Genomic DNA, 27,766 nt, shown 5'->3' with positions numbered 1-27,766 from the left:
TGATGACAAAAGAAAAGTAAATTAAATCTGATGAGATTATGAGGAGCATGATCTGTTCAGACTGAATGTGGCTAATTGATATAAAATATAATCAGACTACAGAAGAAAATTTAGTTAGTTTGTTGCAAAGTTTTTCGGACAAATTTCAGTGCATTTATTCAATTGTTTATTTCTGCGCAACTTTATTTAAAAAAAAAAAAAAACATCGGCAAAGTCGACAGTGTACGTACACACATACACACACACGTACACACGCACACACACGTACGCACACACACACACAGAGAAAAAAAACATCGGTAAAGTGACGATCGATCCAAATGAATGTTCCGATAAATCAGTGAAGGTTTTATTAAGAATCAAATATGGAGAATAAAAACTAGCCGTTGTTGTCGGCTGCTTGTTTACGAAGAAAATTAAGTGCTGCGAAAAAATAAACCAAAAAAAAACCCTTGTTTGTTGTTGTTTACCTGTGGTGACGTCACTCGTTTACATTCAAACAGAAACATCTACAAAAATAGATCCTCGCACATTTTACACGTCTTCACTTCCCCGAGTCGCCGCTAATATTCACAAAACGTCGTAAACTCTCGTCTCTGAGGTCAGAGGTCAAACATGACGCCGCGCTCTCTTTGGGGTCAGAGGTCAAACCAGAGAGTCGACCCCTCGCGACGTAAATACACACACAAAAAAAAAAGAAAGGTCAACGACGCGAAGAGAAGCCGAAAAATTCTTCCCTGAAAACGTTGCAGCTTCGTAGTCATTTCGCAGAAACGGCTCGGCCTCTCTTTTTTTCCCACTGCGTCTCCGCAGCAAAACGTCTCTGTCTCTCTTGCCGGCGTCCTGCGCTCTCATTGGCCGACGACGAGCTGCCTCAGGTAAGACTGCGTGAGTCCTCGCAGCTCCTCCAGAGTGTAATCCTCGGGCATCGGCAGCCGAGTGACGTGAGGTGCGAGCTGAGTGAGCGGCGCTGGCGCGTCGCCGTGCTGGAGGCTCAGGACCACACGCAGGATGTTAGCTACGCGCTTCGCCATTTCTGCAGAGAGCGAGAGAGAGGGGGAGGAGTCAGTCAGCTCAGTTGTTAGAGAGGAGGGGGAGGAGTCAGTCAGCTCAGGTGTTAGCGAGGAGGAGTCACCTGATTGGGCGAGGCGGTCTCTGGCCGTGCTGCAGGGCAGGAGTTCAATTCTGCTGCACAGAGACGTCACGTCTGTGTAGAGACGCTCCACTTCATAACCTGAGGTCACCATCTGACACACACACACACACACGTTATTACACTGACACACACACACGTTATTACACTGACACACACACACGTCATTACACTGACACACACGTTATTACACACACACACTATTACACTGACACACTACGACACACACACACACAACGACACAGACACACACACGTTATTACACTGACACACTACGACACACGCACACACTACGACACAGACACACTATTAAACATACTAGGGCTGTAATCAACTAAAGAAACTCTTGGTCGACTAAAGCCCTGAAATTTCGACCAAAAATCGACTAATCGACGGGGGGTACTTTGCGGTGCGGCTCTTTTATTTTGAAAAGACCCGCACCCGCAAAGTACCTGAGCAGCTGCGGCTCTTCATTTGAAAAGGCTCTGACAGCGTTTTGCATTACGTTCATCTGCGCAATACCATAGCCCGTGATATCTGTAAATAACTAGTAATATCAGCAGCTTCGCGGCTGAGACACAAATAGACCGCGGGACGCTGCCGCTGTTGCGGGCAGGTGCGCCTGCAGTTATAAAACCAATCAACGATTATTAGACAAAACATAGAAATATGCTAATAACTCTGATATGTTCATACTCAAAACGGACGGAGCAACTTTAGCTTAGTGTTTTTAAATGATATGTCATGTTTGTAGTAGAGCTGTGAAAAGCAAACCGTTACTTGCAAAGTTTGCATTCCACTTTTTTTTACCATCATCTACGACTGACTGTAGCCTAACATGAAAAGCTCAAAATTCACGTCTAATTAATGACAAAGCTAATCTGTCTGTCGCTCATGAGCCACGGAGCGACAACAACCCACTGGGCTGGACTAAACCAAAATAGTGGAAAACAAAGGGGTGTCCTAATGAAATTCACCATACAAAAAAAAATAAAAAAAATTTAGTCAACCAATCACAATTTTGGTCGAGCCAGAGCGTGTCGACCAATTAGTCGACCAGTAGACTTTGAATTTACAGCCCTAACACACACACACACACACACACACACACACACACACACACACACACACACACACACACACACACACACACACACACACACACACACACACACACACACACACACACACACACACACACACACACACACACACACACACACACACACACACACACACACACACACACACACACACACAGTCCGTCTCACAGAATCACAGTGTACCTGCTGTACGTCCTGCAGTGTCTTGATGACTCTGATGTAATCCAGGTAAACTCTCCCTGCAGTGTCCCAGTCCTGGATGGTGGCGCTGTGTTCAGGGACAGACAAACCCTCCACGAACTCCAGCAGGTAGTCGTGGTTGTCGTTGATGATGCAATCTGAGGGACAAGAGACGCACAACGTTAGGTTTAACACGACGACACAAACATCTGAGAGACGCAAGACCAGAAAACACATTTGTGATTTAGAGAGATAACCACGGTGACGCACAGAAAAACAACATTATCGACGCTAACTCGCATCACTCCTCGCCGTATTAGCAGGACAACGTGAACCTTCATGAGTGTGAGTGTGTAAATGACAGCCAGCAGGGGGCGCAGGCGTACCTGAGGCCAGGTGCTGGATGAGCAGACGGTGACACTGGTTCCAGTATCCGGCTCGGTACAGGTGCAGCGCCTCCTGGTGTCTGTCGCCGTCACGGCGGGCTCTGGTGGCCTTGGCCTCGTGGATCCACTGCTCCGGGATCAGGAGCCGCTCCGTCAGGAAGCGTTCTCTGCGCACAGACTCGTCCGTCTCCTGAAGGGGGCAGTGGAGGGTCAACATGTCCCGCACTGCTCGCTCCCGCTGACTGAAGACGAGGAGGAAATAAGAGAAGATGTGTTTTAACTGCGGAATAATCTCAGGTGTCAGAGTCACTCTCCCACACCAAAGCCCGTAGAGAAAACCAGTGATTTTAACATCACAGCACACAGGAGTTCAAAAATCACAGAATTCAAACTTAAAATCTCAAAAGCCTGACTTCAAATCTCTGGAATTCCAACATTGAATCTCAGAAGTCTGAATAAAGTCTCAGAATTCTGACTTTATTCTCAAAATAACTCAGTATTCCAACTTAAATCTCGAAATTCAAACTTAAAATCTCGGGAATTTCAACATTGAATCTCTGAGGTCTGAATTCAGTCTCGGAAATCTGACTTAAATTTCAGGATTTCAGAAGCATCAAGAAATGTCTTATTCGGCTTTTAAAAATCGTTGTTCAGATTGACCTCAGTGACACAAAGTGACCACACGAGGCAGCAGAGGACCAGCAGCTATAATCACTGCTTTTCTCGATGGGCTTCGGTCTGATCATGTATTGCTGTTCTCGTACGTGTGTTCGGGGATGTGTAGCAGGATGAAGACGCTCATGTGCCACAGCCCGGCGCTCTCCAGCTGAGCGGCGTAGCTGGTGTGGAGCAGCCCCTGCCGCGAGGCGCTCAGGTGAGTGTAGTGCAGCGCCTGCAGGACGCCCCACAGGTGCCAGCTCAGACGATAATCCAGACGCTCCCAGGTGACGGTGAGAGGGTCGAGCAGCTGCTGCAGGCTGTAGTGTCTGTGGGGGGGGGGGGGAAGAACAGTCACTGTCACTTTAAAGCTCAGCCTTCTACCACCCCCTGGTGGAGAGGTCAACTCAGGACGATGTTGAAGTTTACCTGTCGCTGTAGAGTTTGAGCAGGTGGAAGCACAGGTCGTACAGCGGTCGCCGAGACTCCACCTCCTCGTCCTCCGCCTCCAGGTACGGAGGCAGAGGGGCACAGGCGTACCTGCCCCCCTCACCGGAGCCCTGCAGGGAGGAACGCCACAAACCGCTGAGTCACTGCGATCTTTCTGCAACTTCATTCTCAGAATTCCAACTTAAAATCTCAGGAGCCTGATTTAAACTCTCGTAATTCTGACTTTATTCTCGATATTAATATATTCAAACTTAAAATCTCAGGAATTTCAACCCTGAATCTCAGAAGTCTGAATCAAGTCTGGGACTTAAATTTCAGGATTTCAGAAACTCATCATCGAAATTTTGACCTAAATCTCTGATTTCCTCAGTGTTCTGACTTTAATCCTCGGAATTCTGTCAGAAATCTGACTTAAAATCATGGAATCAAAGCTTAAAAGCTCAAAAGGCTGACTTCAAATCTCTGGAATTCCAACATTGAATCTCAGAAGTCTAAATACCTCAGTGTTCCGACTTTAATCCGAGAATTCGACCTCAGAATTCTGTCAGAAATCTGACTTAAAATCAAGGAATTCTGACCTCAATCACACAAACTCCAACTTTCTGTGACTTAAATTTGAGGATTCAGGATTTAATCTGGGAAATTCTCCTTTTTCTTTTTGACAAAATGTTCGAGATTAACGCTTAATGTTTTCAGGATTTTTCAGTCCTTTTTGACTCTTCAGTGATATAAAAAAAAAGCAGAAAACAAACCTGGAACGCAGCTTCGTATTCGGCGAGAGAGTCGGCCACCGAGGCGGTTGGCGGCAGCATGTACCAGAGGTGAACGGCGACGCATCGTTTCCAGTCCAGCTGAGAGCAAACGTTCACCTCAGAGTCTGACGACTGCCACACCTGCAGAGACAAACGCACACGTCACACACACACACGTACACACACACACACACACACACACACAGATTCAGTCCAAACACAAACGTACCGGTTTTCCGGCGAGCAGCGTGAAGATGCGCAGTCGCTCCTCGGGCAGGTAGCAGTCCGTCTGCATGCGGTTCCAGTCGGCGAGCTGAAGAGCCAGCAGCTCGCGGCAATAATGCGAGCCCATGGCCTGAGACAGCAGCAGGGACAGACGGTGGTCACCTGAGGACAAACAGCTGCACGTCAGACATGGACTGGAGGAAGAGGTGACCGACACGTGCTAAATCATGGACGCTAACGCCTCACCTTCTTTCTGTGCTAGCCGACACGCCTCGCTGATGCGGTTTCCCGTCAGGTAGCTGAAGATCGCCTCCGTGTGGCGGCCCTTTCCCGCTGCAGACACTTCCTCCTCCACCCTGCAGGTGGCGCCGCGCGACAACCACGCCGAGAAGGTTCGCCGCCTCTCCAGCTGCAGCTCGTAGTCGCTGGGCGACTCGTGGTCGGCCTCCTGATCGTCGGCTCCGACCCGACCCCACAACGCTTCACAGAGGGTCCAGACCTCGGCCCAGTGACCCAGCAGAGCTGCAGGAGAGAGGGGGCGAGTGACTATCTGCGTCATCACGTCTACACTGGTATTCCTGCATCTACACTGGTCTTCCTGCGGACTTTCTGCGTCTACACTGGTCTTCCTGCAGACTTCCTGCGTCTACACTTGTCTTTCTGCGGACTTCCTGCGTCTACACTGGTCTTCCTGCATCACCGCGTCTACACTGGTCTTCCTGCGTCTACACTGGTCTTCCTGCGTCTACACTGGTCTTCCTGCGTCTACACTGGTCTTCCTGCGTCTACACTTGTCTTTCTGCGGACTTCCTGCGTCTACACTGGTCTTCCTGCGTCACCACGTCTACACTGGTCTTCCTGCGTCACGTCACGTCTACACTGGTCTTCCTGCGTCACCACGCCTACACTGGTCTTCCTGCGTCAAGTCTCCACTGGTCTTCCTGCTTCACGTCACGTCTACACTGGTCTTCCTGCGTCAAGTCTCCACTGGTCTTCCTGCGTCACCACGTCTACACTGGTCTTCCTGCGTCAAGTCTCCACTGGTCTTCCTGCTTCACGTCACGTCTACACTGGTCTTCCTGCGTCACGTCTACACTGGTCTTCCTGCGTCACGTCACGTCTACACTGGTCTTCCTGCGTCACCACGTCACGTCTACACTGGTCTTCCTGCGTCACTCACCGTCAGCCTCCCCCTGTTGCTCGTTCAGCTCTGTGATCCACTTGGCGTATTCGTGCAGTGCCTCCACGCCGGATTGCGGTCGCACCAGTGGACAGGTGGACTCGTCTGTGACGCTGATGGTGCTGTGCTCCAGACAGATCTCCAGGGGGCGCTGCAGCACTGCCTGACGCTCCTCCTCGTCGACGTCGTCCTCCTCGCTCACCATCGGAGGCTCCAGACCCTCCAGCTGCTCCAGAACCACCTTGTACGGACTCTGCACGAGTCTGCAGGAGAGGAGCAAACATGCGTGACATGAGCACTCCGCCACACCAGGTGGCGACATACACGTTCTCATGCTTACGGTTTGCTTCTGGCAGGTTTTGGCAGGAAGCTGAAGTCCGTCCTGGCGGTCAGCTCTTGGCGGTCCAGCTGTTTGGAGGTCGGCGCGCTCAGCCGACCTCCGCAGTGCGCCAGCGTCCAGCCGGGTCCCCACCCGACCCGGAAGGACCGACCCACGAAGAGCCCGGCATCCATCAGCAAACCTCCCTGTGAAACAGATGCGCAAGTTAGCGATGGTTTCTGCTCGTTCGCGGTGGAGCGTTAACGGAAACCCGGTGGCGTTACCGACCTTCCCTACGGTGATGGAGTCTCTGAGGGGGACAGGGCCGCCGAGGCGCCGCACGCCGACCGTCCTGACGGAAGGCTCCGGAGTGCGGGGCGGCAGCAGGAAGGAGGGGGCCGGCCCCGCCCAGTGCAGGGAACGGGGGGCGTCGCCGAACGCTGCTGAAGACGCTCGGGAGACGGAGGGAGGCTGAGGATGAGGAGGGCGGGGAGAGTCTGGGAGCTGAGAGAGGAGGCCTGAGGTGAAACGAGTCTGAAGAAGACCACCCACTGAAAAGAGAGAGAGGATGTTCATGTCTTTATCTCACCGTTAGACTTTAACAACAGGAAACTGACGTTTATAAACCACTCACTCTCCCACACCAAAGCCCATAGAAAAAAATCAGTGATTTTAACATCACATCACACAGGAGTTCACAGGAGTTGTTGATCCACTGCTGCCTCCATCACTAACTTACAATGTCTTATTTTGTCAATTCGGCTTTTGAAAATCTTTGTTTTGATTTAAGACAGTGACACAAAGTGACCACACGAGGCAGCAGTAGACCAGCAGCTCCTGTATCCCGGCCAGCTAAAATCACTGATTTTCTCTATGGGGTTTGGTGTGGTGTTAAAAAAAAAAAAACAGATCGTCACTCAAGTCGGGGATATCCTAAGAACTGTTGGACAGACTTTTCCAACAGGAAGCTGAAGTTTCAACGACAACAGGGATTAACTTTCGGTACCAGACGGTCGGCTCTGAGCTCCCGGGATCACGATCCGAGGAGACGAGACGTCCGTGGCGGCGACCTTCGCTGCTCCTCGGTCCTGAAACATGTCGCTCTCCTCCTCGTCCTCGACGAACAGCGACGCCTTCATGATCTGCACACACACAAACACACAGAGAAACAACGAGGCGTTTGAAAAGCGAGTCGCGGCGGGTGTCGCCCCTCCCCCACTCGCCCACAGACCCTCGCCCTCCTCTGTACCTGCAGGGTGTGCGGGTTGATGCCCAGCGTCGTCGCCATGTGGCTGGACGCCGAGATGCTGTCGTGCTCAGCGGCGATCAGAACGCCGAGCTTCTCGCTCATCATCGCGTCCAACATCTCGCCCGCCACCAGCACATCGCCACCGCCGTCCTCCTTCCCTCCCAGCAGCCTCTCTGGCAGGAAGCTCTGCGTGATGTCGGCCATGTCGCTGTCCAACTCCACCACGCCCCCCGGAGGATCCACGGTCATGGTGGACTGAAAACACACACGACAGCGGACATGAGCCACGGGGAGGTGGGCAGTGCATCAGGATGGAGTTTAGGTTAGCTTAACTAAGAAAATAAACTAGGAAATTAGCGCTTGTTGCAGCTTTGAAACCAACAAAAATGTGGCTCCGTTTTTACCGGCGAATTAAATAAATTTTTCCAAACACACACACTCATCCTCATTGTCTTTATTTCTTTTGATTAATGACACTTTTACAAACACAAAAAGCAAATGTTGCCCGATAAATAATTCCTTTGCCGCTTCTTTTCCACCCTACGCTCTTTAAAAACATGAAAGCAGTAGCGTTAGCATCGCAGTGTTTGTTTTCAAATGTACGACTTCAGTTTGAAAACGAGTCAAAAACCAACAAAAAAGATAAAAGTGTGATTCCAGGGTCTTTTGCTCTGCGATAACTGATCAATAAAAAATCCTTAATGATCCTTTCATGGCCTCAGAAGTGCCAGTGAGGATGAAGAGGAGGATCAAGAGTGTGGATGGGCGCTCTCGGCTGCTCTACCTGAGCCTGTGGCGCCACATGCTGCTGGGCGGGGGGAGGAAGCGAGGACATCACGGTCTTCAGCTTCTTGGGGTCTGTTTTGAGCGGAACGTCCTCGTCCTCGTCGGAGTCCTGAAGGCCATATTTGGAAAAGTGGGCCACCTGAGAGAGAGAGAGGAGGGGGAGGAGTCAGATACACCTGGGAGAGGAGGAGGAGGATTCAGTCGGATTCAGTCGGACCAAAGAAAGTAGGGGGAGTGAGGGGGAGGAGTCAGATACGCCTGCGAGAGGAGGGGCCACTTACATCCGAAAGGAGGAGTCAGTTACACAGAAGCAAGGAGAGGGAGGAGTTAGTTAGACCCTAGACGGGGGGGGGGGGGGGGGTCTATTCCTTCTGAGAGGAGGCGGAGGAGTCAGTCGGACCAAAGAATTTTGGGGAGGAGTCAGTCAGGCCTGACAGAGGAGGGGTCTCTTACATCGAAGCAAGGAGAGGGAGGAGTTAGTTAGACCTGAGACAAAGATGGGAGGAGTCAATTACGTATGAAAGGGGAGGAGTCAGTTAGACCTGAGAGACAGTGGGGAGGAGTCAGTAAGACCCGAGATGGAGTGAGGAGTTTGTTGCTTTCTGAGAGAGCAGGAGGTGTGGGGGGGAGGGGGGGGGGGGGGAGTCAGTTACACCAGAGCCCCTCCCCTCTCAGAGGTGGGAGGAGTCAAGTGAGGCGACTGACCTCAAACACCCAGGATCCCGTCTCAGGTCTGTACTCCAGGAAGCGAGCGCCCTGTTTCCGCGAGGCTTTCTCCAGGCGGCCTTCGTAGTTCATGTCGGACAGACGGTCCGGGCTCCGGATCTGCGTGCACGACGTCTTGTCGTTCGGCCAGACGCCGTCTAAGGTCACCTCTGCGCGCCTGCGAATACAAAAAGACGACAGGAAGTGAGGAACATCGGTATCAACCTGTGGATAATTCTCTCGGTGTCAGTTTCAGTTTTGGCCTCACCGGTTAAGCCCCTCCCCTTCAGGAGGCTTGTTCTTGTCGTCCGGGTACACGATGACCTCCTTGCGTCTGAAGAAGACGATCTCGTCCAGGTTGAGCGCCGTGACGTTCACCTCGCCGGGGAAGAAGATGGAGCCGTAACCTGCGGGAGCCAATCAGAGCGGAGCGTGAGGTTCGTTCGCCTTCGATCGAACAGGGGGAAAAAAAATGTGGGGAGGGCTGAGCTTTACCTTTCCTGCCGACGGTGAAGTTCTCCACCACGCACTCGCCGTTCTCGTCCACCATCTCAGCCAAATCCTTCATGGAGGGCATGGTGTAATAACCGAGGCGGTTGAGGACGATGCCTGAAAGACAGAGACGATGTTAGCATTCCAAAACATTCTCTACTGCCCCCTATTGTCCAGTCCTCAGATTCAGGGTTCGGTCTCTCACCTGCAGGGTGAGGAGACTGCTGCGCCTCCTGCTGCTCCTCCTCTCTGTCCTCCTGCAGAGACTCCTCCCCCAGAGACGCCGACACGTCGTCGCTGCTCAGCTGACGAGTTCACAAAAACAAACAAACAAACGATCAAAGTCGGCGCTGAAAAGCCGCAGGTTTGCGTCGTGAACGTCGCCGTTCCTCTCACCTCCAGACCGTTCCTGGCCGCTTTGTGCATGTTGAGGTCACTGATGGTGTCCTGCAGGCTGGTCTGTGTGCGGCCCTGTGGGATGGGCTTGGCGATGGGGTTGACGTAGAACTGTGTGACCTCGTGGCCGTCGCCGCGGCCGCCTCTGGAGCCCACCAGCTCCCTAAGCTCGTCCTCCTCTTGCATGAGGCTGCCGAGAGGAGAGAAATACGGCCACCAGCGAGAAAAACATAAAATAAAGTTTCGTTAGCAACAGGTTCAAATCTTTGTCTCACTGTTAATACAGGAAACTGAAGTTTTTCCTCCCACACCAAACCCCATAGAGAAAAACAATAATTTTAACATCACAGCACACAGGAGTTCACAGGAGTTGTTGATCCACTGCTGCCTCCTTCACTAACTTCAAAAGTCTTATTTTAGTGAATTCGGCTTTAGAAAAAATGTTGTTCACATTTATCTCAGTGACACAAAGTGACCACACGAGGCAGCAGTAGACCAGCAGCTCCTGTGTCCGTGTGAACTAAAATCCCTGATTTTCTCTATGGGGTTTGGTGTGGGAGAAACTTCAGCTTTTTTGTTTAGTGGCGAAAAATGTGTTGCTGGAGGACTGACACAACTGATGCTGAGTGTGTGTGTACCTGTGTCCATTCTGTGGATACTCTGATGGTGAAGCCAGGTCGTCTGTCTCCGTCTCTGTTTGACTGTTGTACTGACTGCTGTTCAGGTTCTTCAGCACCAGCTTCTTGATGCTTTTCCTGGAGATGACATACACACACAGTTATCACCACTTGTGTAACACACACACACACACACACGCGTCTAACCTCGCCCATCAGTGGACGGCGGTCGTCACCTCGGTACAAAGGCTCCGTTGGTGAGCGACGGCTCGTCGTCGTCCAAACCGTCGAACAGCTGCGACTTGGACGAGCTGGACGATGACAGCGATTTGGGGCGGACCCTGGTGGCAGGTCGCGGCGTCAGCCTGTAGTGCGTGGGCGTGGTCAGAGCCTTCTGGGCCGAGGGGTTGGTGGGTTTCAGACGCTGCGAGGAGAAAGACGAGAAAGGCGCTAAAGACGCCGTGGACAGATCGACAAACACGACGGGAAGTAGTCAAACTCGCTGCGACCTCTCACCTCCTCTTTCTTCTTGGGGTCCGACAGCGGGTTCCTGAAGAGTGGCGAGTCTCCGTAAGGCGAGTAGGCCAGAACGCTGAGCTGCTGCTGGAGCGCCGCCTGCTGGGCGGCCGCTGCGTTTGGATCCGTGAGAGCTGCGGAAACAAACAACAAAATAAAAGACGACGTCTGACGACGAAGCAGCAGAACATGCCAATGCTCGGACGAGTAAACACTGACCGACGGGCTGCTGCGGAGCGCCGAAGCCCAGGCTGCTGGTCCCGGCGTTGAATCCAGCCGCTCCGAACGCTCCCATGCCTCCGAGCGTCGTTCCCAGTTTGTTCTGATTGTTTCCAAACAGCGACGTTTGCCCGGCGCCCACTGCTGAACACACACGGCGTGGAGTTAGCTCATTTGTCACAAAAACACCACGCATTTCTACGTAGACCCCGCAGATCCCGCGTTAACCTGTTCCAAAGCTGGTTCCCAGTCCGGTTCCAAGTCCTCCGGTGGCCGGCTTATTCCCGAACAGACTCCCTCCAGCAGCGGCCGCACCGAAACCTGAAGCAAGAGGACAACAGATTAAACACGAGCGCGAGACGGCGCTGCTGCCATCGTTGTTGTCGACGCGTTTCAAGACTCACCAAAGGCGGCCGTGTTGGTGCCGGTTCCCAGCGCCAGTGCCGGTTTGTTTGTTCCAAAGAGGCCCGCGCCGGTGCCGAAGGACGGAGCGCTGGTGGTCGTGGTGCCGAACCCGGCCGCCTTATTCCCAAATAAACTTGGCTGTAAATTAAAAAAAAAAAAAAATATATAACATAAAATTAAAAAAATTGGTTAATCTGGGGCGTGGGTGTGACCATGAGATCACAGTTAGCTACGTTACCTTTTTTAACATCACTTAAATGTAATTATAGAAAAAAGTTGATAATTCAAAAAACTCCAAGATGGGCGATAAAATACAGTAATATTTCACTGTACTGATGTAAAACATCTCAGACGACTAAAATAATTTGAAAAACGTTGATCAGCGCTCGTCTTTGTTTTGTCCACAAACCAAAATGATTCAGTTTTAAATGATTTCTTTGTTGTGTAGAGCAAAGAAATGACGAAAATATTCACATTTCAGAAGCTAAGAAGCATTTTAATCAGGAAAAAAACTTCAACGCGATCAATCGATTCAGCTCTGACTCAAACTAAAGCAGTATTTTAGTCAGAAGAGCATAAACTGACAGAATTAACAAAATAAGACTGATTCTGAGGGAAAAACTGAGAGGATAAAAGCAGAAAAAGCACAGAATAGTGAAAATACCAACACATCACTACAGTTTTATTGTGCACACCTTTATTTACGACCCAAACAATGAATAAGTACTTTGTCACTTGGAGCAAAGAAACCAGAACATATTCACGTTTAAAAGGAGCAGTTTTACGTCGTACCTGTGCGCCGGCCGCTCCAAACCCGGGGTTGGTTTGTCCGAACAGTCCGGTGCCGGTCCCAAAGCCGGTGGCGGTGCTGGCCGTCTGCGTGGCGCCGAACAAGCTGCCAGCCTGAGATGCTGCCGTGTTTCCAAACAGACCCTGAGGAGAAGATGCGACGATGACGACGACGACAACAACGGCGTCAGATGCGAGAAACAAACGGGGTCATTCGCCTCGCGTCCGATACACTGGCGGACTCACCATGCTGCTGGTGTTGGCCTGGCCCATTGTGTTGGTGTTGCCGAAGGAGAAGCCGGTGTTGGGGGCGGTGGTGGTCTGACCAAACGGCTTGAAGAAGCTGCCGGCTTGTTGCTGAGTCTGCGGTCCGAACATGCTGCCTGTGGCCGCCCCAAAACCAGTGGCCGGCGCTGGAGAGACAAACGCGGCGTTTGTGTTGGTGTCGTGAATAAACACTGGTACTGAGACACAATGAGCGCCCCCTGCAGTCGAAACCAGTCTGAAACCACTAAAGACTAACCTAGTAAAATCTATTTAGCCATTATGAAGACTTGTAGGACAGGAAGTTGAAGTTTTTGTAAAGCTGTGTAAACTCACTCACTCTCCCACACCAAACCCCACAGAGAAAATCATTGATTTTATCATCACAGCTCACAGGAGTTGTTGATCCACTGCTGCCTCCATCACCAAGTTCAGAGGTCGTATTTTGTCACTTCGGCTTTTAAAAATCTAAAATTTAAAAGAGGCCGCAGTAGACCAGATGTTAAAATCACTGGTTTTCTCTATGGGCTTTGGTGCGGTGTGTTGAAAATCAGATTTTCCCCAGTTAAAAATAGACTCAGCCAACAAAATCTACATCAGTTTAAGTCTACGATATCTTAAGAACGTGTTCACGTCTTTATCTCACTGTTAGACAGACTTTTCCAACAGGAAAACTGAGGTTTTTCCTCCCACTCCAAACCCCATTGAGAAAATCAGCTATTTTAACGTCACAGCACACAGGAGTTCACAGGAGTTGTTGATCCACTGCTGCCTCCATCACTTAGTTCAAATGTCTTATTTTAGTGAATTCCGCTTTTAAAAACCTTTTTTCAGATTGACGTCAGTGACACAAAGTGACCACACGAGGCAGCAGTAGACCAGCAGCTCCTGTGTCCCCGTGAGCTAAAAATCACTGATTTTCTCTATGGGCTTTGGTGTGGGAGAGTGAAAATTCAACAGGTTACCAGCATCAAGGGGGCGCTCATAACCATAGATCAGAAATCTTGAACCATCATACCGGCTCCAAATGTGGTCTTCTGGTTCTGTCCGAAAGAGAAGCTGGTGTTTGGGGCCGTGGCGCCAAACAGGCCTGGGGTGGCGGTGGACGTGGCTGTGGCCGTGCCAAACAAGCCGCCGGTGCTTGGCGCCATCTGATTGGTCGGGCCCTTCCTTCCTGCCTGATAGTCCTCCAGTCTCAACTCCTGCAGAAGAAGAACGACGACAACAACCACCAGAGCTCACGTCAGACACTTTTACGACGGCCGCAGACCAGAGCTGGTCAGCAGCATCGCTGCCGTCAAACTCACCTCCAGCGATTTGTTCTCGTACTCCTTCATGGCGGTGATGCACTGGTGCTTGGTGTTGATGCTCGTGGTCACGCCGGCTTTCACCATGGTGTCACTTCCTGTTGGAGGCTGAAATAAAACGTGTAAAAAGTGTAAAAAATACTTCATACTAGGGTAGGGAATTTCAAACATTTTTAGAGTCGATTGTCGAGGTCCACGTGTCGAATTTTTTGTCAACAGCGCGGGGTGGAAATTATTCTACACTGTACTACTTCATTTTAGGTTCAAAAACATGGCTGTAATGTCCATTATTGACCATCAGAACAGTGGTAATAAATATGAGGGGCAAAAAAAGAAAGAAAAAAAAGCGGACTCTCCGCTGGAACGCGCGTGTCGCCACTCGCCAGACGGCTCAGGTTTTTGAACCTGCGCTCGTTGGGTGTCCACCAGAGTGAAGTACAGTGATCCTGACTGGGTGAGATGCCGTCTTCATTTGTGTAGCGCTTGTGTCATGTCCCCCACCCCTGTCCTAAACTTAAGCGCAACCTAGTTCGCACACGCTTGGACGCGCACAGCCACTTGAGAGAACGAGCCGGTGACGCGCGCAACATCATGCGCAGAGACAGCAGGCTCCCTGCAGGATCACCTTTTCGTGCACAGCTTCCTCAACCTCCGTGGTTGTGAACTTTATGTGTTTGTGACACTTCGACTTTTTTTACTCATAATTTTTTTGTCGAGGTGCGCACGTGTCGATTGTCGATCAATTTGTCGACATAAAAGTCCCATCCCTACTTCATACAGACAGAGTATGAAAAACAATAGCTACTCACGTTGAATTTAACGGTTGTTCCCGGCTGCTGTGTGGCCTGTGAGAACCCAGAGCCCCCAAACAGGGAGTTTGTCCCGCCAAACGGGTTTGAGGCAGTGTTGGTCGCCCCGAACAAGCCCCCGCTGGTGCTGGTGCTCGTCCCGAAGCCTGGAAGACGGATAAAACACATCAAAAACGGCCACAGGACGACTGCAGAGGAGCTGTAAATGTAAACGTCGCGGGAGGGGGGCTCTTACTTCCAAAAGACGTGGGTTTGTTGGCGCCGAAGGCATTGTTGGTCTGGGAGAAGAGTCCGCCGGTGGTGCCGGTGCCAGTGTTTCCAAACAGGCTGGTGGACGTGCCGCTCGCCGCGCCAAAACCAAAGCCGGTGCTGGTGGAGGAAGTCGCCGGCTGGCTGAAGGTGTTGGACCCAAACAGACCACCTGGAAAAAAAATAATTTCACTGTTTTATTCCCCTCTCTATGGAAGAGCTTTTGCAGAATCAGTCAATATGCAGATGACACTCCATTCTTTGTCACTGTGTTAGCTAGAAAGGGCGCCAAGATCTCGATTGTAAATCGAATGTCGGTTGAAACGACATCTGTCGGATCGCAATTTCCAGTTCGCCGGGTGCTCAAAAGTATGATCGACGAGTACGTGAAAGGAAAAGATGACGACGGAAAGCGAAATGCAAAAATGGCCTGAAGGAAATCCATTTTTTGGCGCAAAACCCTGAAAAACGAGGCAACAAACAAAGGGTGAACAGTACAGCTGTAACAATATGCATATCGAAACCGAAATCACGACACTCAGAGCCACGAACCTGTCTCGCTGCGTGGGAAAACACTTTTTATTAGAGGTGTCAAATTATCGCGTTAATTGTGATTAATTAATTACAGTCATCATTCACGGGGTATGTTTTTTAATCGCGTTAATCTCTTCTTTACTGTCCTCAGTACCGGGGGCAGCGTCAGACGCAGCAACAAAAGCGTCATAAAACCATGTCTAACTTTAACAAACACAGACATGCTGCATACCCACAGAAAGGTCAGAAACTCAGCTAAAAGCCGATGGATCAAACCCGCAGGGGGTGAAAAAAAACGTTACAGCGCACATGTTTAAAAGTGTTACCGGAGCGTCAGTGTGATTATGTAAACAGCGGAGAATTCACAGATTCTAAAGGTACCATTTGTATCACTCTACGAACAAGATTCACGGATCCAGCCCCAAAATAAGAGCAAAACAACAACTGACTTTCAAGAAATACAAGCAGAAATGTTGTCTCACGTTTACCACCGTTATTTCCACTGGAACAAAAAAGGTTCTCGCGAATAACTACACGTCCCAGCATGCTTTGGGGACAAATCCCAGTCTGATGGATCATTTACTTTGTATTTTTCAACAGTATTATTTTGTTACAGAAAAGAGAGAAATCTTTGGTTATTCATTTTTAATTTTTTCTAACTTAAATATTATTCTTTCTGTTCAAATCTGTTGACAGTGTTCCAAAATATGTGTTATTAAATGTTACATTAGGTCATTATATACGTAAATATTGTTTAAATAAAATGTTTTGAAATGTTTAGAAAATCATGGGATGTATCGAACCGTGGGTTAAAAAATCGTGCTACAAATCGAAAAAAGTTGTTGTATTGTTACAGTCCTCGTGAACAGCAGATGAAGAGACAGTTTAAAGCTGACGGACCTGGTTTATTCTGTGTGGTACCGAACAGTCCTCCAGTGGCGCTGGTCGTCCCGAAGCCTCCGGCCGCTCCAAAGCCTCCCGTCGTCCCAAAGCCAGCGTCTGCAGAAAAACACACTTCACGTGAGGACAGTCCGACAACGCTAGCATCTCGCAAACGTTGATTAGTGTTTTTCAAAGCTGGAAATTATGATGTTCTCAAATGTCTTGTTTTGTTCACAAACCAAAATGATTCAGTTTTAATGATTTCTTTGTTATGTGGAGCGAAGAAACGAAGAAGATTTAAGGAGCTAAAACAATCAGAAATCTTGTTTTAAAGTTACTACATTCGAATTCAAAATACAGAGGTCTTTTAGCTTTCGTTTTCTGACGTAACTGGCAACCCGTGGTTGCTCGGCAGCTGAGACTCAACTGACTGCAATGATTGGTAGACGGCGGTAGATGGCGCCACATGCCAAAACATGATTTTCAGTCTGCAAAAGATTTTTTTTATGTAAATATTTTGTCTGTACTGTTGTTGTTGGTGAGTTCAGTTTGTTATATAAACATTATTCCTGAGTCTCATATTAGGAGGTTTATAGGCAGTTGCTTAATTTTTAATCACATAATGGTTTCAGCTCTACACCGTTTAATATCGCGACGCAATGCAAAACAAAGACTCACTTTGCTGTCCGAAGGTGGACGTGGTGCCAAAGCCGCCCGTCCCTCCACTGAACGGCGTCCCAAATGACTTGTTGAACATGTTGCCCTGCAAGCAGGACGTCACACGACTTCTGCCTGGAAACAAACAAACAAAGACGCACAACGTGAAACACAAGTCCTGACGTCACTATGCTCAGACTTAACTAGTTGTGTCCAGACTGTTTTCAAGTCTCCAACTCTCTACTTTTTCCCTTTCATCTCCGGCGTCATCAGTCATCGGAGATCAAAGCCTGACGCTAAAATAGTTCCGAAGAAAACCCTGCGACAATGGGCCACCCACACCAGGGATTAAAATGGGACGTAGTCATCGGGACGATCAATTTTCTCTCTCCGGACGACCACGGGACGAAAGAGAATTTTGACTGACTAAATGTTTCTGTTTAAGTTTTGAACACTTTCTATGAACCAGACAGGTTTGCGGTCAGTGGGAAATATTTATGTGAAAAGGTAAATGGCTGCGCGCTCATGTTTGTGTTGTTCAGTGAGACGCAGAAACTGCTGCTCTCTCACTGTGCGCCGCTTGAGCCGCGGCGCTGCTGTCTGCTTTGCGCGTCCGCACTGTATGTAAACATTTCATTAATGTTGACATGTTTGTTTCAATCACTGAATGAAGCCCTGCCAGGCTTAGCGTTGCTTGTTTATTTATTTAAAATAGATTTTTTTATACACCTCGGCTTTTTCTATACCAGGGAACAAGAGTGCATGCTCCCCCATGTAATCAGCGCAGCGCACGCTTGTCCAGGTGTCAATTAAAACCCAAGTCACAATATCAAGTGCGTCATTATTACGGTTACATCGTTCTTGTCAATAAAGATGTTATATTTAGGGATACACCGATAATTCGGCGGTCTAAACAGAGCAAGTACACTGTGGAACAACACCTGTTAAACGATGGAAAGTCTCTGCGCAAAAGCGAAACTTGGCTGCGTTTATTTTTTATTTTTTTACAAAAATGCCATGGGCCGCCGGTGGACCGGAGAGGTACCACCGGGCTTAGCAGGTTTTCTGGTGGAAACCCTGTAAACCAGTATGCGCAGAGAGAGCGAGCTCGATCTGCGCTCTTGGTCATTAGTTCATTTACTTATTTTTGTGTAGGTAATATGTTGTGAAATATGTTTAAACTTAAATAAACTACATATACAAGTACTTTTGTCTGGTTGTATTAGTTCGCCCCGTTATTGACGTGGAGAGTCAAATTTTTCAGTTTGGTTCATTGTTGTTGCAGAATTTCCACAATATCGTTTGAGCGCGACTCAACTCTTCTGTGTCGTCGTTTTCGACAGCCGCGATGTCGCTTACTAGCCAACAGTCTGTTGACGTCAGCTAGCATGGAACCTCGTCAGAGCAGGTATATAAATACACACCTGATACCAGGTACGGTCACGAAATGGAAAAGCTGAAAAAGAGTAGATTGGAGTCGAGAAGCCCTTGAACAGCACAATGGAAAAGCGGCATCTAGGGTCTCTGTGTAGCGTTAGAGCGCCACGTTCAGGCCTGGCGTATGTACTACACTTTCTTTGAGGAGTTCCGTGTGTATGGAGACATTTCCTTAACGGTAAAACTCTTTCAAAACGGCCAAATAAGGGGGGTTCGTGCAGGGAACCCAAACCAAACAGGACACCGGAACGGACCGGACCAGACCGGATATGAAGCTACAACACGCAGCGGCGGCGGTGTCCGCTTCTGCTAACTGCGAGTTAGCTGTGCGGCTAACGCACCTGTAACAGACTCATCAGTGAGACGCGGCTAATTCACACACATACGCAACTACTGACGCAAATGTCACGCATTTTGTCCCAGAAAATGTATCAGAAAATACCGGCCGGCGCTGTTCAATGCCCCCCCTTATCTGTCACGCTAACGTTAGCCGCCTAGCCTCGGCCGCTAACTACGTAGCAGCGCTACATTAGCATAACAACGTCCACACAGGCGGAAAATGGCGGCCGTTTCACACACACTCACCTTCAACTATAACACTCGCTCCGTTCGTCGCCTCTCCGTGGAATTTGAGGAGACACCGGGTCGAAATGCGTTCAAACTGTGAGCGTTTTTCCACGTAAACATCCACGAACTCTGAGCCTCGAGTCAGCGAGGAGGGAAAACTCTCGACGACGTCGCTACGCACGTTCTTACGTCCTACGTCACACGTTCTCTTCTTCTCTTCCACGGGGTTTCCCTCGCGACACACGTCACCCTGTTGGCGCCCTCAACAGGATTTGAAGTGGACGACAGACAAAAAGATGGAGATTTAATGAAAACCATCGTTTAAAACTCACTTTCTGACACGTTTTCATTCGGAATATCATCGTTTGGTGTGTGTTTATTATTTTTATATGTGTTTTACTCACAAATGACTGGTCCTGACAGGGTCAATGTTTATGACGGAAAACTTCCAGGACACACACATTTACTATTTACCATTAAGATTTAACTCTTTGATATATGTTATATCAAACACATATTGGTCTCCATCTCGAAAAAAGTTAACATTATAAAATTCACAACACTTTTTTGGACATAGTTTGAAGCTAAATGTGACAAAATATTAATGTTATTATATGTATATGTATGCATATATGTACGTAAAATCAAAAATAAACATTGTGATGACAATGACTGACACAGCTCAGTTTTTGTTTTTATTTCATTGATATTTTTCATAAACAATATGTTTTATACATGAAACATTTCCACTAAAAACTAAAGTATTTTTTTTTTACAGCCATGAGATCGTCAGGAGGGAATGAACACTTGTCGAGTTTTACTCTTCTGTTGCATAAAAATACATCATCATCGTCATCTCGTTCGTCTTATGTAGACAATTTGTCCAAAAGGAAAAAAGAAATGAAAGAAAACAAAAAAACAACTATTTACACTTTGAAAATACTCGTGTGAACTGATCTTAGTTCCCTTTAGCGTCTCGGTGAAAACTTCAGCAGCCCTTTTTTGTTTTCAGTTGTAGTTCACTCTGGAATATGACGGAAGCCAAATTCAAAATGGCCGACTTCCTGTTGAGTTGAGGCCATGGTCCCAATGGACTTTTTTGTTTGTCTTGGGCTATGACAAATTCCCACCAAGTTTCATACAATTTGGTGCAACTTAGTTTTGGCTTGCTCCATCCATGTTTCACCTTCGGGCGCTAAAGAACCCTGGTACTACAGACAGGTCCGAGCACGTTTTTTGGTCTAATTGGTCAATTCAGTTAAGTTGACCGCAAATTGGATTTCCGACTCGGAAAGTCAGCGCGTCCTCATTAAAACACTGACATAGGATTCCAAAATGTCTGCCACTGCCACGAATCACAAAAAACTCTCTGCTCCGTTTACCGCAGTAAATCAGTCGCACACGGTTCACCGATATCAACTCTTGCTATTGCGAACTACGACGCGTTATTTAGCAAAATTTAGACGCGAATCGCGCTCGGTGTTAGGATTTTTTTTGGCTTAGAAACAATCTTTGACGTGAAGACGCAAACCGTCGATGACGAGAAACGCTAAGTGTGCAAAGTAAAAAATAAGGCAAAGAAAACGGTCTTAAAGCTACAGTTTGTGTCGGTGAAAATATTAAATAAAACTCGGACCACTGGTGATCAGGCCCTTTCCGCACGCAAATCTTCATATGCGAAGACTGTGACAAATTTAACGTAGTTCCGTTCACGTCAAAGTTGACGTCCATTTTAACGTCAATTCGTCATTTGTCGGAGCACTGAGGCCATGCCTTTTGATTTTGAGGTACGACTTTCAATCATTAACTTGTCCGAAACACATGGATCAAGTTTGACACGGCTAGCTCAAAACGTGCTAGGACAAGTTTGTTCAAATGCGTCAACGAGCCATTTCTGTTTTTCCAAAACGTCCGACTTCTGGATGGGCGGAGCTAATGGAAGTACATTAGACATTTGTTTGGAATCATGAGAGCAACAAGTTAACCGAGTTTGGTTAAAATCCGATATGTTCGAAAAATTAAAAAAAAAAAATACCGCAATTTTGGCCACTTTCTCTCTCGGCCCTAATAATAATAAAAATAATGACATCATCATCGTGCGACAGAAAGTCAGTTCTGTGCAAAGTTGTGACGATGGAAACATTTCGGAAACTTTTTCTCACACGTGAAAACAAAGAAGAAGACGCGAATACGATAAAAACAGCCTTTTATATACTCTATATACAAACATTATGTCACAGGTGACGGGGGTCAGGTGACAGGTGACGGGTCAGGTGACCGTTAAAGGACCGGGACACTCTAATAACCGAACGCGGACATGAAGTCACCTGCCCGAAGCTCCTCCCCCAGAACATGACGACATGTTTTAGGCACGACGATGAGCGATAATACAAAACTGTACAATACTGTGTGTGTGTGTAAGTGCAAACCCTGGAAGCAGAGCTGCAGCTCCGACAAGAAAGAAAAAAAGTTTTTTGAAGTTTTAACGTGATTTTTTTTTAAATCGGGAGTAATGTGCAAACAACTTCTTCATTCACCAGGAGCCAGTGTGTCACCGACAGTGCGATCGCATGAGGGAGCGACTGTGCACCAAATCTACGTCAACGATATATTTACCTCACTGTGAGACAGACTTTAACAACAGGAAACTGACGGTTGTAAACCACTCACTCTCCCACACCAAAGCCCATAGAGAAAACCAGTGATTTTAACGTCACAGCACACAGGAGCTCACAGGGGTTGTTGATCCACTGCTGCCCCCATCACTGAGTTTAAATGTCTTATTTTGTAGAATTCGGCTTTGAAAAATCATTGATTTAACTCAGTGACACAAAGTGACCACACGAGGCAGCAGTAGACCAGCAGCTCCTGTGTCCCCGCGAGCTAAAATCGCTGATTTTCTCTATGGGCTTTGGTGTGGGAGAGTGAGCGGAGTGGAAAAGTCTGTCTAACAGTGATCAGTACCTCATACGACCACACAAAAGAAAAACACCTGCACGATCTTTTCTAAAAAAAAAAACTTAAAACTCGGAACATTACAGGTTATTTTGTTTATTTCAGGTTTGTTTTGCTAACCGGCCGTTTGTTTTTTTGCTAACAGGCCGTTTGTTTTGCTAACTGGCGGAGCTTCACCGTAAATAACATTGTCGCCCACGAACTCTCATTTGACATCGCGATTCCCGAGAAGGACGTTACCTTCAGACAACTCCACCCTGACGCAAACACAGCGCTAAAAAACTAGCATAACCTCATGCGCCGTGGGTTTGTGTGTATCTCATTTCTTCATTGCATAAAAAAAAAAATAAAAAAAAGTCATGTGACATCATTCCCGATGGAAAAACTGGTACGGAGAATTGGCTGAAAGCGTTTCCACGTCCTGCTTCGGAGTCTTGATCAGAACTCAAGATGTCGCTGTCGCATCTTTAGGAAACACGAAAAACTTCACAACTCCGTCAAAGTCCGTCGTTCCGATACGGAGCGTCCTTTCGTGCGCAGAGGTTTCGTCCACCAACGTTGTAACGTCTCCCGGAGGCTTCATCGTGTTGTCATGGCGACGCAGGAACCTCCGTCGAGCGCGATCTGCCTTGGCGCCGCGAGGTGAGCGACACTGGGCGCAAAACAGCTGATTGAAGTCCCGTTTCCATGACGACGAAGGAAAGACGTGAACGTAAACTCTGTCCCTCTGTCCGTCACATGGTCACAGGGAAGAGGCGGGGCTTACAGCGAAACGAATAAGGTGCAATGAGCGTCGACGGCCTGTGGAGATGCTGGCGAGGTCTAAAGTCCCGGGTGCTGGTGGGAGCTAAAGGAGGGGGGCGGGGACAGGGACAGAGGGCTGGACTGAGGACTGACGCCCCCTGCTGGTGGAGAGTCTGCCGTCGACGGTGAGACGCTGAGGGAGGAGGAGACGGAGGATGAAGATGTTTATATTCACGACGTTGTGAAAACACTAAAGAGTCACAGGTGACGCTCACCTGAGGGTGTAGCTGCTGCGGTGGGCGGGGTCTGTGATCCCGGCAACAAAGAGCTTCTTCGGGGGTCCGTCGGACTCAACGCCACCTAAACAACAAAGTTGTTGTTTTTTAAAAATAATATAAATAAAAGTTTATAAACGACACATTCACCCACACCAAACCCCATAGAGAAAATCAGCAATTTTGGCTCACAGGGACACAGGAGCTGCTGGTCTACTGCTGCCTGGTGTGGTCACTTTGTGTCACTGAGGTCAATCTGAATGAAGTGTTTTTAAAGCCGAATTGACAAAATCATTCTTTTGAAGTAAGTGATGGAGGCAGCAGTGGATCAACAACTCATGTGAACTCCTATGTGCTGTGACGTTAAAATAGCTGATTTTCTCAATGGGGTTTGGTGTGGGAGGAAAAACCTCCGTTTTCCTGTTGGAAAAGTCTGTCTAACAGTGAGATAAAGACGTGAACACGTTCTTAAGATATCATAGACTTAAACTGATGTAGATTTTGTTGGCTGAGTCTATTTTTAACTGGGGAAAATCTGATTTTCAACACACCACACCAAAGCCCATAGAGAAAACCAGTGATTTTAACATCACAGCACACAGGAGTTCACAGGAGTTGTTGATCCACTGCTGCCTCCATCACGAACTTCAAATGTCTTATTTTAATTAATTCGGCTTTTGTGACATTTCATATAGACTTAACTCAGTGACACAAAGTGACCACACGAGGCAACAGTAGACCAGCAGCTCCTGTGTCCCTGTGAGCTCAAATCACTGATTTTCTCTATGGGCTTTGATGTGGGAGAGTGAGTGTTTTACAAACGTCAGTTTCCTTTTCCTCACCTTTCCTCTTGAGCGGCGTGAGCGCAGGCCATCTGACGGTGGCGCTGACCGCAGGTCTGTGAACGGTAAACACGCGTGAGAACAAGCGCAAAACAAGCAGCTGCACTCAAACACACAGAAAACAGAACCAGAACCAGAACCTGAACCTGAACCGACGCGTGGGACTCGGGGATGAGTTGGGCGTGACTCCGCCGTCCTGCGATGGAAACCACTGAAGAAGAAAAGAACGAGATTTCAACAGTCAGTTTCAGTCTAAACAGATTCAATCTAAACCCTCTGATCTGGATCAAGCAACCAAGCACCTTCAAAATAAAAGCCACAGTGTAACAGAGCTGCTCACCACTGACGTGTGGTCATGCCACTGACTGACTGGAGGAACTGGAACCAGACTGGAAGCACTGTGAGAGACAGAGAGAGGGATTAGATTAGGATTATTAAGACTCAGATTTGGTCTAAAGTTCAAACAGTAATAAAAGTTCTGTACCTGAGTCTCTGCAGACTCCCTCTGAGCGTCATCTCCATGTTCTCCTCCTGTCAACATGTTGGTACACAAAGTAGTAAATAGGCGAGAGAGTCGGTGGCTCTTATTTTGAAAGCCAGGTTGAAAGGAAGTGGTGCTATGTAAGAAGTTGTTTTTGGGGATTTGTTAAAAGAGTGTAAATGTGTTAAAAAACAGTTGAGTCGAAGCCTCGCTCTCCGTCGCCCCCTTGAGGAGCTCTGAGGAATTACCAAAACAGTGCCAGCGTGCTCTGTCCTCACCTGTCTCTTCTGGTCCAGTCTGTTTCCGGTCAGAGAGAAGGGCGAGAGAGGCACGAGCTGAAGGACGACGAGGGAAAAAGAGGACAAGGAAATGTGAAAAATACGGGCGGACAGCAGAGAGGTAAGAAAGAAACAGAAACAACAACAACGCCGGACCCTGACCTGAGACGGACAGCTGGGGTTGATGGACACGCTGCTGCGTCTGTATCGAACTGAAGACACGGGGCTGAACACGGTCATCCCATCACTGACACACACACACACACACACACACACACACACGTTAATGCAATTTAGAGATTATTTTACGTAATCGATTAATCTGTCAATTATTTTCTCGATTAATTGATGAATCGTTTGGTTCATAAAAGGTCAGAAAATGTTAAAAAACGTTGATCAGTTTGTCAAATCTGGAAATGACGATATTCACATTTAAGAATCTAAAACAATCAGAAATCTTGTTTTAATCATGAAAAAAGCTTCAAACCGATTATCGATTATCAAAATAGTTGACGATTCATTTAGTAATCGATTAATAATGGATTAATCATTTCAGCTCCTATGTGTTTTGAAAAAAGTTAATTATTACCTAAAATAAATGTTAAATGTAGTTCAAGAATAAGCCTGTATTTAGTTTCCTTCATTCATTTAATAATGGTTACTAAAAAAAAATGTGTTGAATGTTCATTAAAATGATTATTATATATTTTTCATACTGTATCTGATTAAAAAAAGCACACATTTACTGTTTAATCATGCCGATGTAAAGATCTGTATTTATTTAGATACGTGTTGATTATTAAAATGTCGACTGTAATGTGTGTGTTTATTTAGAAACAACGCAGACATAAATTGACTGTTTTGTGAATGGGATTTGGTGCTGCACACGTGAGTGTATTGGTGTAGTACCACTGACCTGACACTGGTGATCATGGGGGCGCTGTTGGACCTGCGGAGTGCCCCGCCTCCTGCCCCGCCCCCTACGCCTGCGCACTGGTCCACCTCCATCCGCTCCATGCCGTGGCTCGAGCAGGCCCGGCAGTGGCAGCGCCAGCAGCCGGCCTTCGCCTCCTGCGACGGCGGCGTCGGGGTTCTACTCGAGACCGGTAGAAGCCTGACCCGCAGGCCTCACGGGCAGCAAACCCAGATTCGCCGAGTCAGCGCGGGCTGAACACCGAAAGCTAGCCGCTCTCTACCGCATTTCCCCCCCCTCCCCGAGAACGACACCTTATCTGCGGGTGACTGCGGGTCTGAGTGACATTTTATGACCCGTGGCTGCGCTTCAGTCGCCGCGTTCTCTAACGCAGATTTAGCGGCGTTAAAATACGAACCCCGCGCAAAACACTGCGCACAAAGTTACGTCAGAAGACCCGGTTAAAACTCACCCGACATGTCCCGAGTCTGCGGAGAAACTTTTAACTCGACTTCGCTCGGCTGACGCGACTTTTGGGGTTAGCTGTTGAGCTAACTTGGTTTGCAGTAAGAAGAAGAAAAAAAGAAAAGAAAAAGCCCCAGTCAGAGACCAGAAAACCGCTGAGCAGCTGCCCGACACGGTCGCTCCAAGGCCGGACACGGTCCTCAGGAAGAGTCGGTGTCACGTTCCCCGGACACACCGACGCTGAGCCCCGGGAGAAGCCCAGGTGTCACCGAAAATTAACTGTTTCAAAGATTTTTACAACATAGTCCTTCACCCATACACAGAGGCAGCGCCACAGCGGGGAAACAGCGCCTTCTCCCGGTCACACAGGGAACTGCAGCGCGGGGGGTGATTCAGCTTTTATCAACTGAATCACTTCTTATTATTATTGAATGAATTAATTTAACAACAGTCAACTGTAGATGTGACTTTTCTAACTATATTTTTAGACGTAGTGTAGTTAAATAAATGAATTCATTAATTATAATTTATTTTAATCTCTTAAGTCATTAAAATACACATTTGGTGTAAAAAGCTGGTGTTTTTAATTGTTTCATCATTAATAAATGCTTAAACTGCAAAGAAAATAGCAAATGTCTATATATTTTACATATACTCATATATATATATATATATACATAAAGTTATATACATATATAAATAAATATAACTATATTTCGTTATATTTATAAGTAGTTACATATAAATATATATAGTTATATACATATATAGTTATATATACAACCATATACTGTACAAATGTATAAAAACGTTATATATATTTATACATAAATATATACTTTTATATATATATGTACATATGTAATTTATAGTTATATATATATAACCATATACTGTATATACAAACGTATGTATATATATAAAAACTGTATATGTATGTATATATACGCATACATATACATACATATATATATGTATACATATGACAGGACAGTGATGGGAAACAGGTCCACGCAGTGAAACCGAGGTCGTGGTGTCACAGGAATATTGTGGGAATGTCGCTGGAATCCTGCGGTCTTTCCTTTGTTGTTGTGAATCCTCCAGATCCTCCATCTGCTTCAGTCGTCATCGCTCAGAAATGGTGTAAACGGACACCGGAGAGGCTCGGCCTCTTAACCCCGTCACTGCCTGCAGTCACGGAACAGGACTGTAGAGTCCAGAGTCCAGGGTCCAGAGCCCAGAGATTCCAGAGCCCAGAGTCCAGAGAGTCCAGAGAGCCCAGAGTCCAGAGTCCAGAGAGTCCAGAGTCCAGAGAGTCCAGAGCCCAGAGTCCAGAGTCCAGAGAGCCCAGAGTCCAGAGAGCACAGAGTCCAGAGCCCAGAGATACCGGGGTCCAGAGCCCAGAGAGACCAGAGTCCAGAGAGCCTAGAGACCAGAACCCAGAGTCCAGAGAGCCTAGAGACCAGAACCCAGAGTCCAGAGAGCCCAGAGTCCAGAGAGTCCAGAACCCAGAGTCCAACAAACAAGT

General features: G+C 47.8%; 2 protein-coding genes across 3 annotated transcripts; both read right to left on the bottom strand.

The window, feature by feature from the left end:
* Positions 1-301: 301 nt before the first annotated feature.
* nup98 (nucleoporin 98 and 96 precursor) lies at positions 302-19,438 on the bottom strand. The gene is made up of 35 exons (XM_083890252.1): positions 19,304-19,438; positions 17,303-17,416; positions 16,643-16,741; positions 15,195-15,380; positions 14,960-15,105; positions 14,151-14,258; positions 13,862-14,045; positions 12,826-12,992; positions 12,583-12,723; positions 11,790-11,928; positions 11,614-11,706; positions 11,386-11,526; positions 11,167-11,300; positions 10,887-11,074; positions 10,672-10,788; positions 10,034-10,223; positions 9,843-9,942; positions 9,641-9,754; positions 9,414-9,552; positions 9,146-9,323; positions 8,439-8,579; positions 7,655-7,909; positions 7,412-7,547; positions 6,694-6,956; positions 6,427-6,611; positions 6,087-6,349; positions 5,153-5,428; positions 4,911-5,068; positions 4,682-4,822; positions 3,909-4,039; positions 3,587-3,808; positions 2,823-3,064; positions 2,440-2,594; positions 1,136-1,247; positions 302-1,036 (listed from the first exon to the last, which is right to left on the bottom strand). Exons 2-35 carry the CDS (start codon positions 17,379-17,381, stop codon positions 852-854), a joined length of 5,508 nt encoding a protein of 1,835 aa, XP_083746378.1. The 5' UTR covers positions 17,382-17,416; positions 19,304-19,438; the 3' UTR covers positions 302-851.
* Positions 19,439-20,068: 630 nt separating this feature from the next.
* Positions 20,069-26,731, bottom strand: LOC310927043 (P2R1A-PPP2R2A-interacting phosphatase regulator 1). 2 transcript variants are annotated; one of them, XM_083889283.1, is made up of 9 exons: positions 25,777-26,731; positions 25,023-25,107; positions 24,861-24,917; positions 24,586-24,632; positions 24,442-24,499; positions 24,242-24,312; positions 24,102-24,157; positions 23,260-23,344; positions 20,069-23,177 (listed from the first exon to the last, which is right to left on the bottom strand). In XM_083889283.1, the coding sequence occupies exons 1-9, from the start codon at positions 25,875-25,877 to the stop codon at positions 23,063-23,065; spliced, it is 675 nt and encodes a 224-aa protein (XP_083745409.1). In that variant the 5' UTR covers positions 25,878-26,731; the 3' UTR covers positions 20,069-23,062. The 2 variants fall into 2 exon arrangements, with proteins under 2 accessions (XP_083745409.1, XP_083745410.1); XM_083889284.1 differs by having other exon boundaries at positions 24,248-24,312.
* Positions 26,732-27,766: the final 1,035 nt, after the last annotated feature.

This window comes from Microchirus variegatus (genome assembly GCF_963457635.1).
Source record: "Microchirus variegatus genome assembly, chromosome: 5".
Lineage (NCBI taxonomy): Eukaryota > Metazoa > Chordata > Actinopteri > Pleuronectiformes > Soleidae > Microchirus > Microchirus variegatus.
Note: the sequence above shows the minus strand (reverse complement) of the source record. Positions and strands in the feature narration are given on the sequence as shown.

Excerpts from the sequence above, each read along its gene's own strand:
- nup98 (XM_083890252.1), bottom strand. The coding sequence starts at position 17,381 with ATGTTCAACAAGTCATTTGGGACGCCGTTCAGTGGAGGGACGGGCGGC. Across the intron at positions 11,707-11,789 it reads CACCAACACGGCCGCCTTTG|GTTTCGGTGCGGCCGCTGCT; the intron begins GTGAGTCTTGAA and ends CTCTTGCTTCAG. Across the intron at positions 3,809-3,908 it reads CTCAAACTCTACAGCGACAG|ACACTACAGCCTGCAGCAGC; the intron begins GTAAACTTCAAC and ends CCCCCCCCACAG.
- LOC310927043 (XM_083889283.1), bottom strand. The coding sequence starts at position 25,877 with ATGGAGCGGATGGAGGTGGACCAGTGCGCAGGCGTAGGGGGCGGGGCA. Across the intron at positions 25,108-25,776 it reads CCCATGATCACCAGTGTCAG|TGATGGGATGACCGTGTTCA; the intron begins GTCAGTGGTACT and ends TGTGTGTGTCAG. Across the intron at positions 24,158-24,241 it reads ACGCGTCGGTTCAGGTTCAG|ACCTGCGGTCAGCGCCACCG; the intron begins GTTCTGGTTCTG and ends TACCGTTCACAG.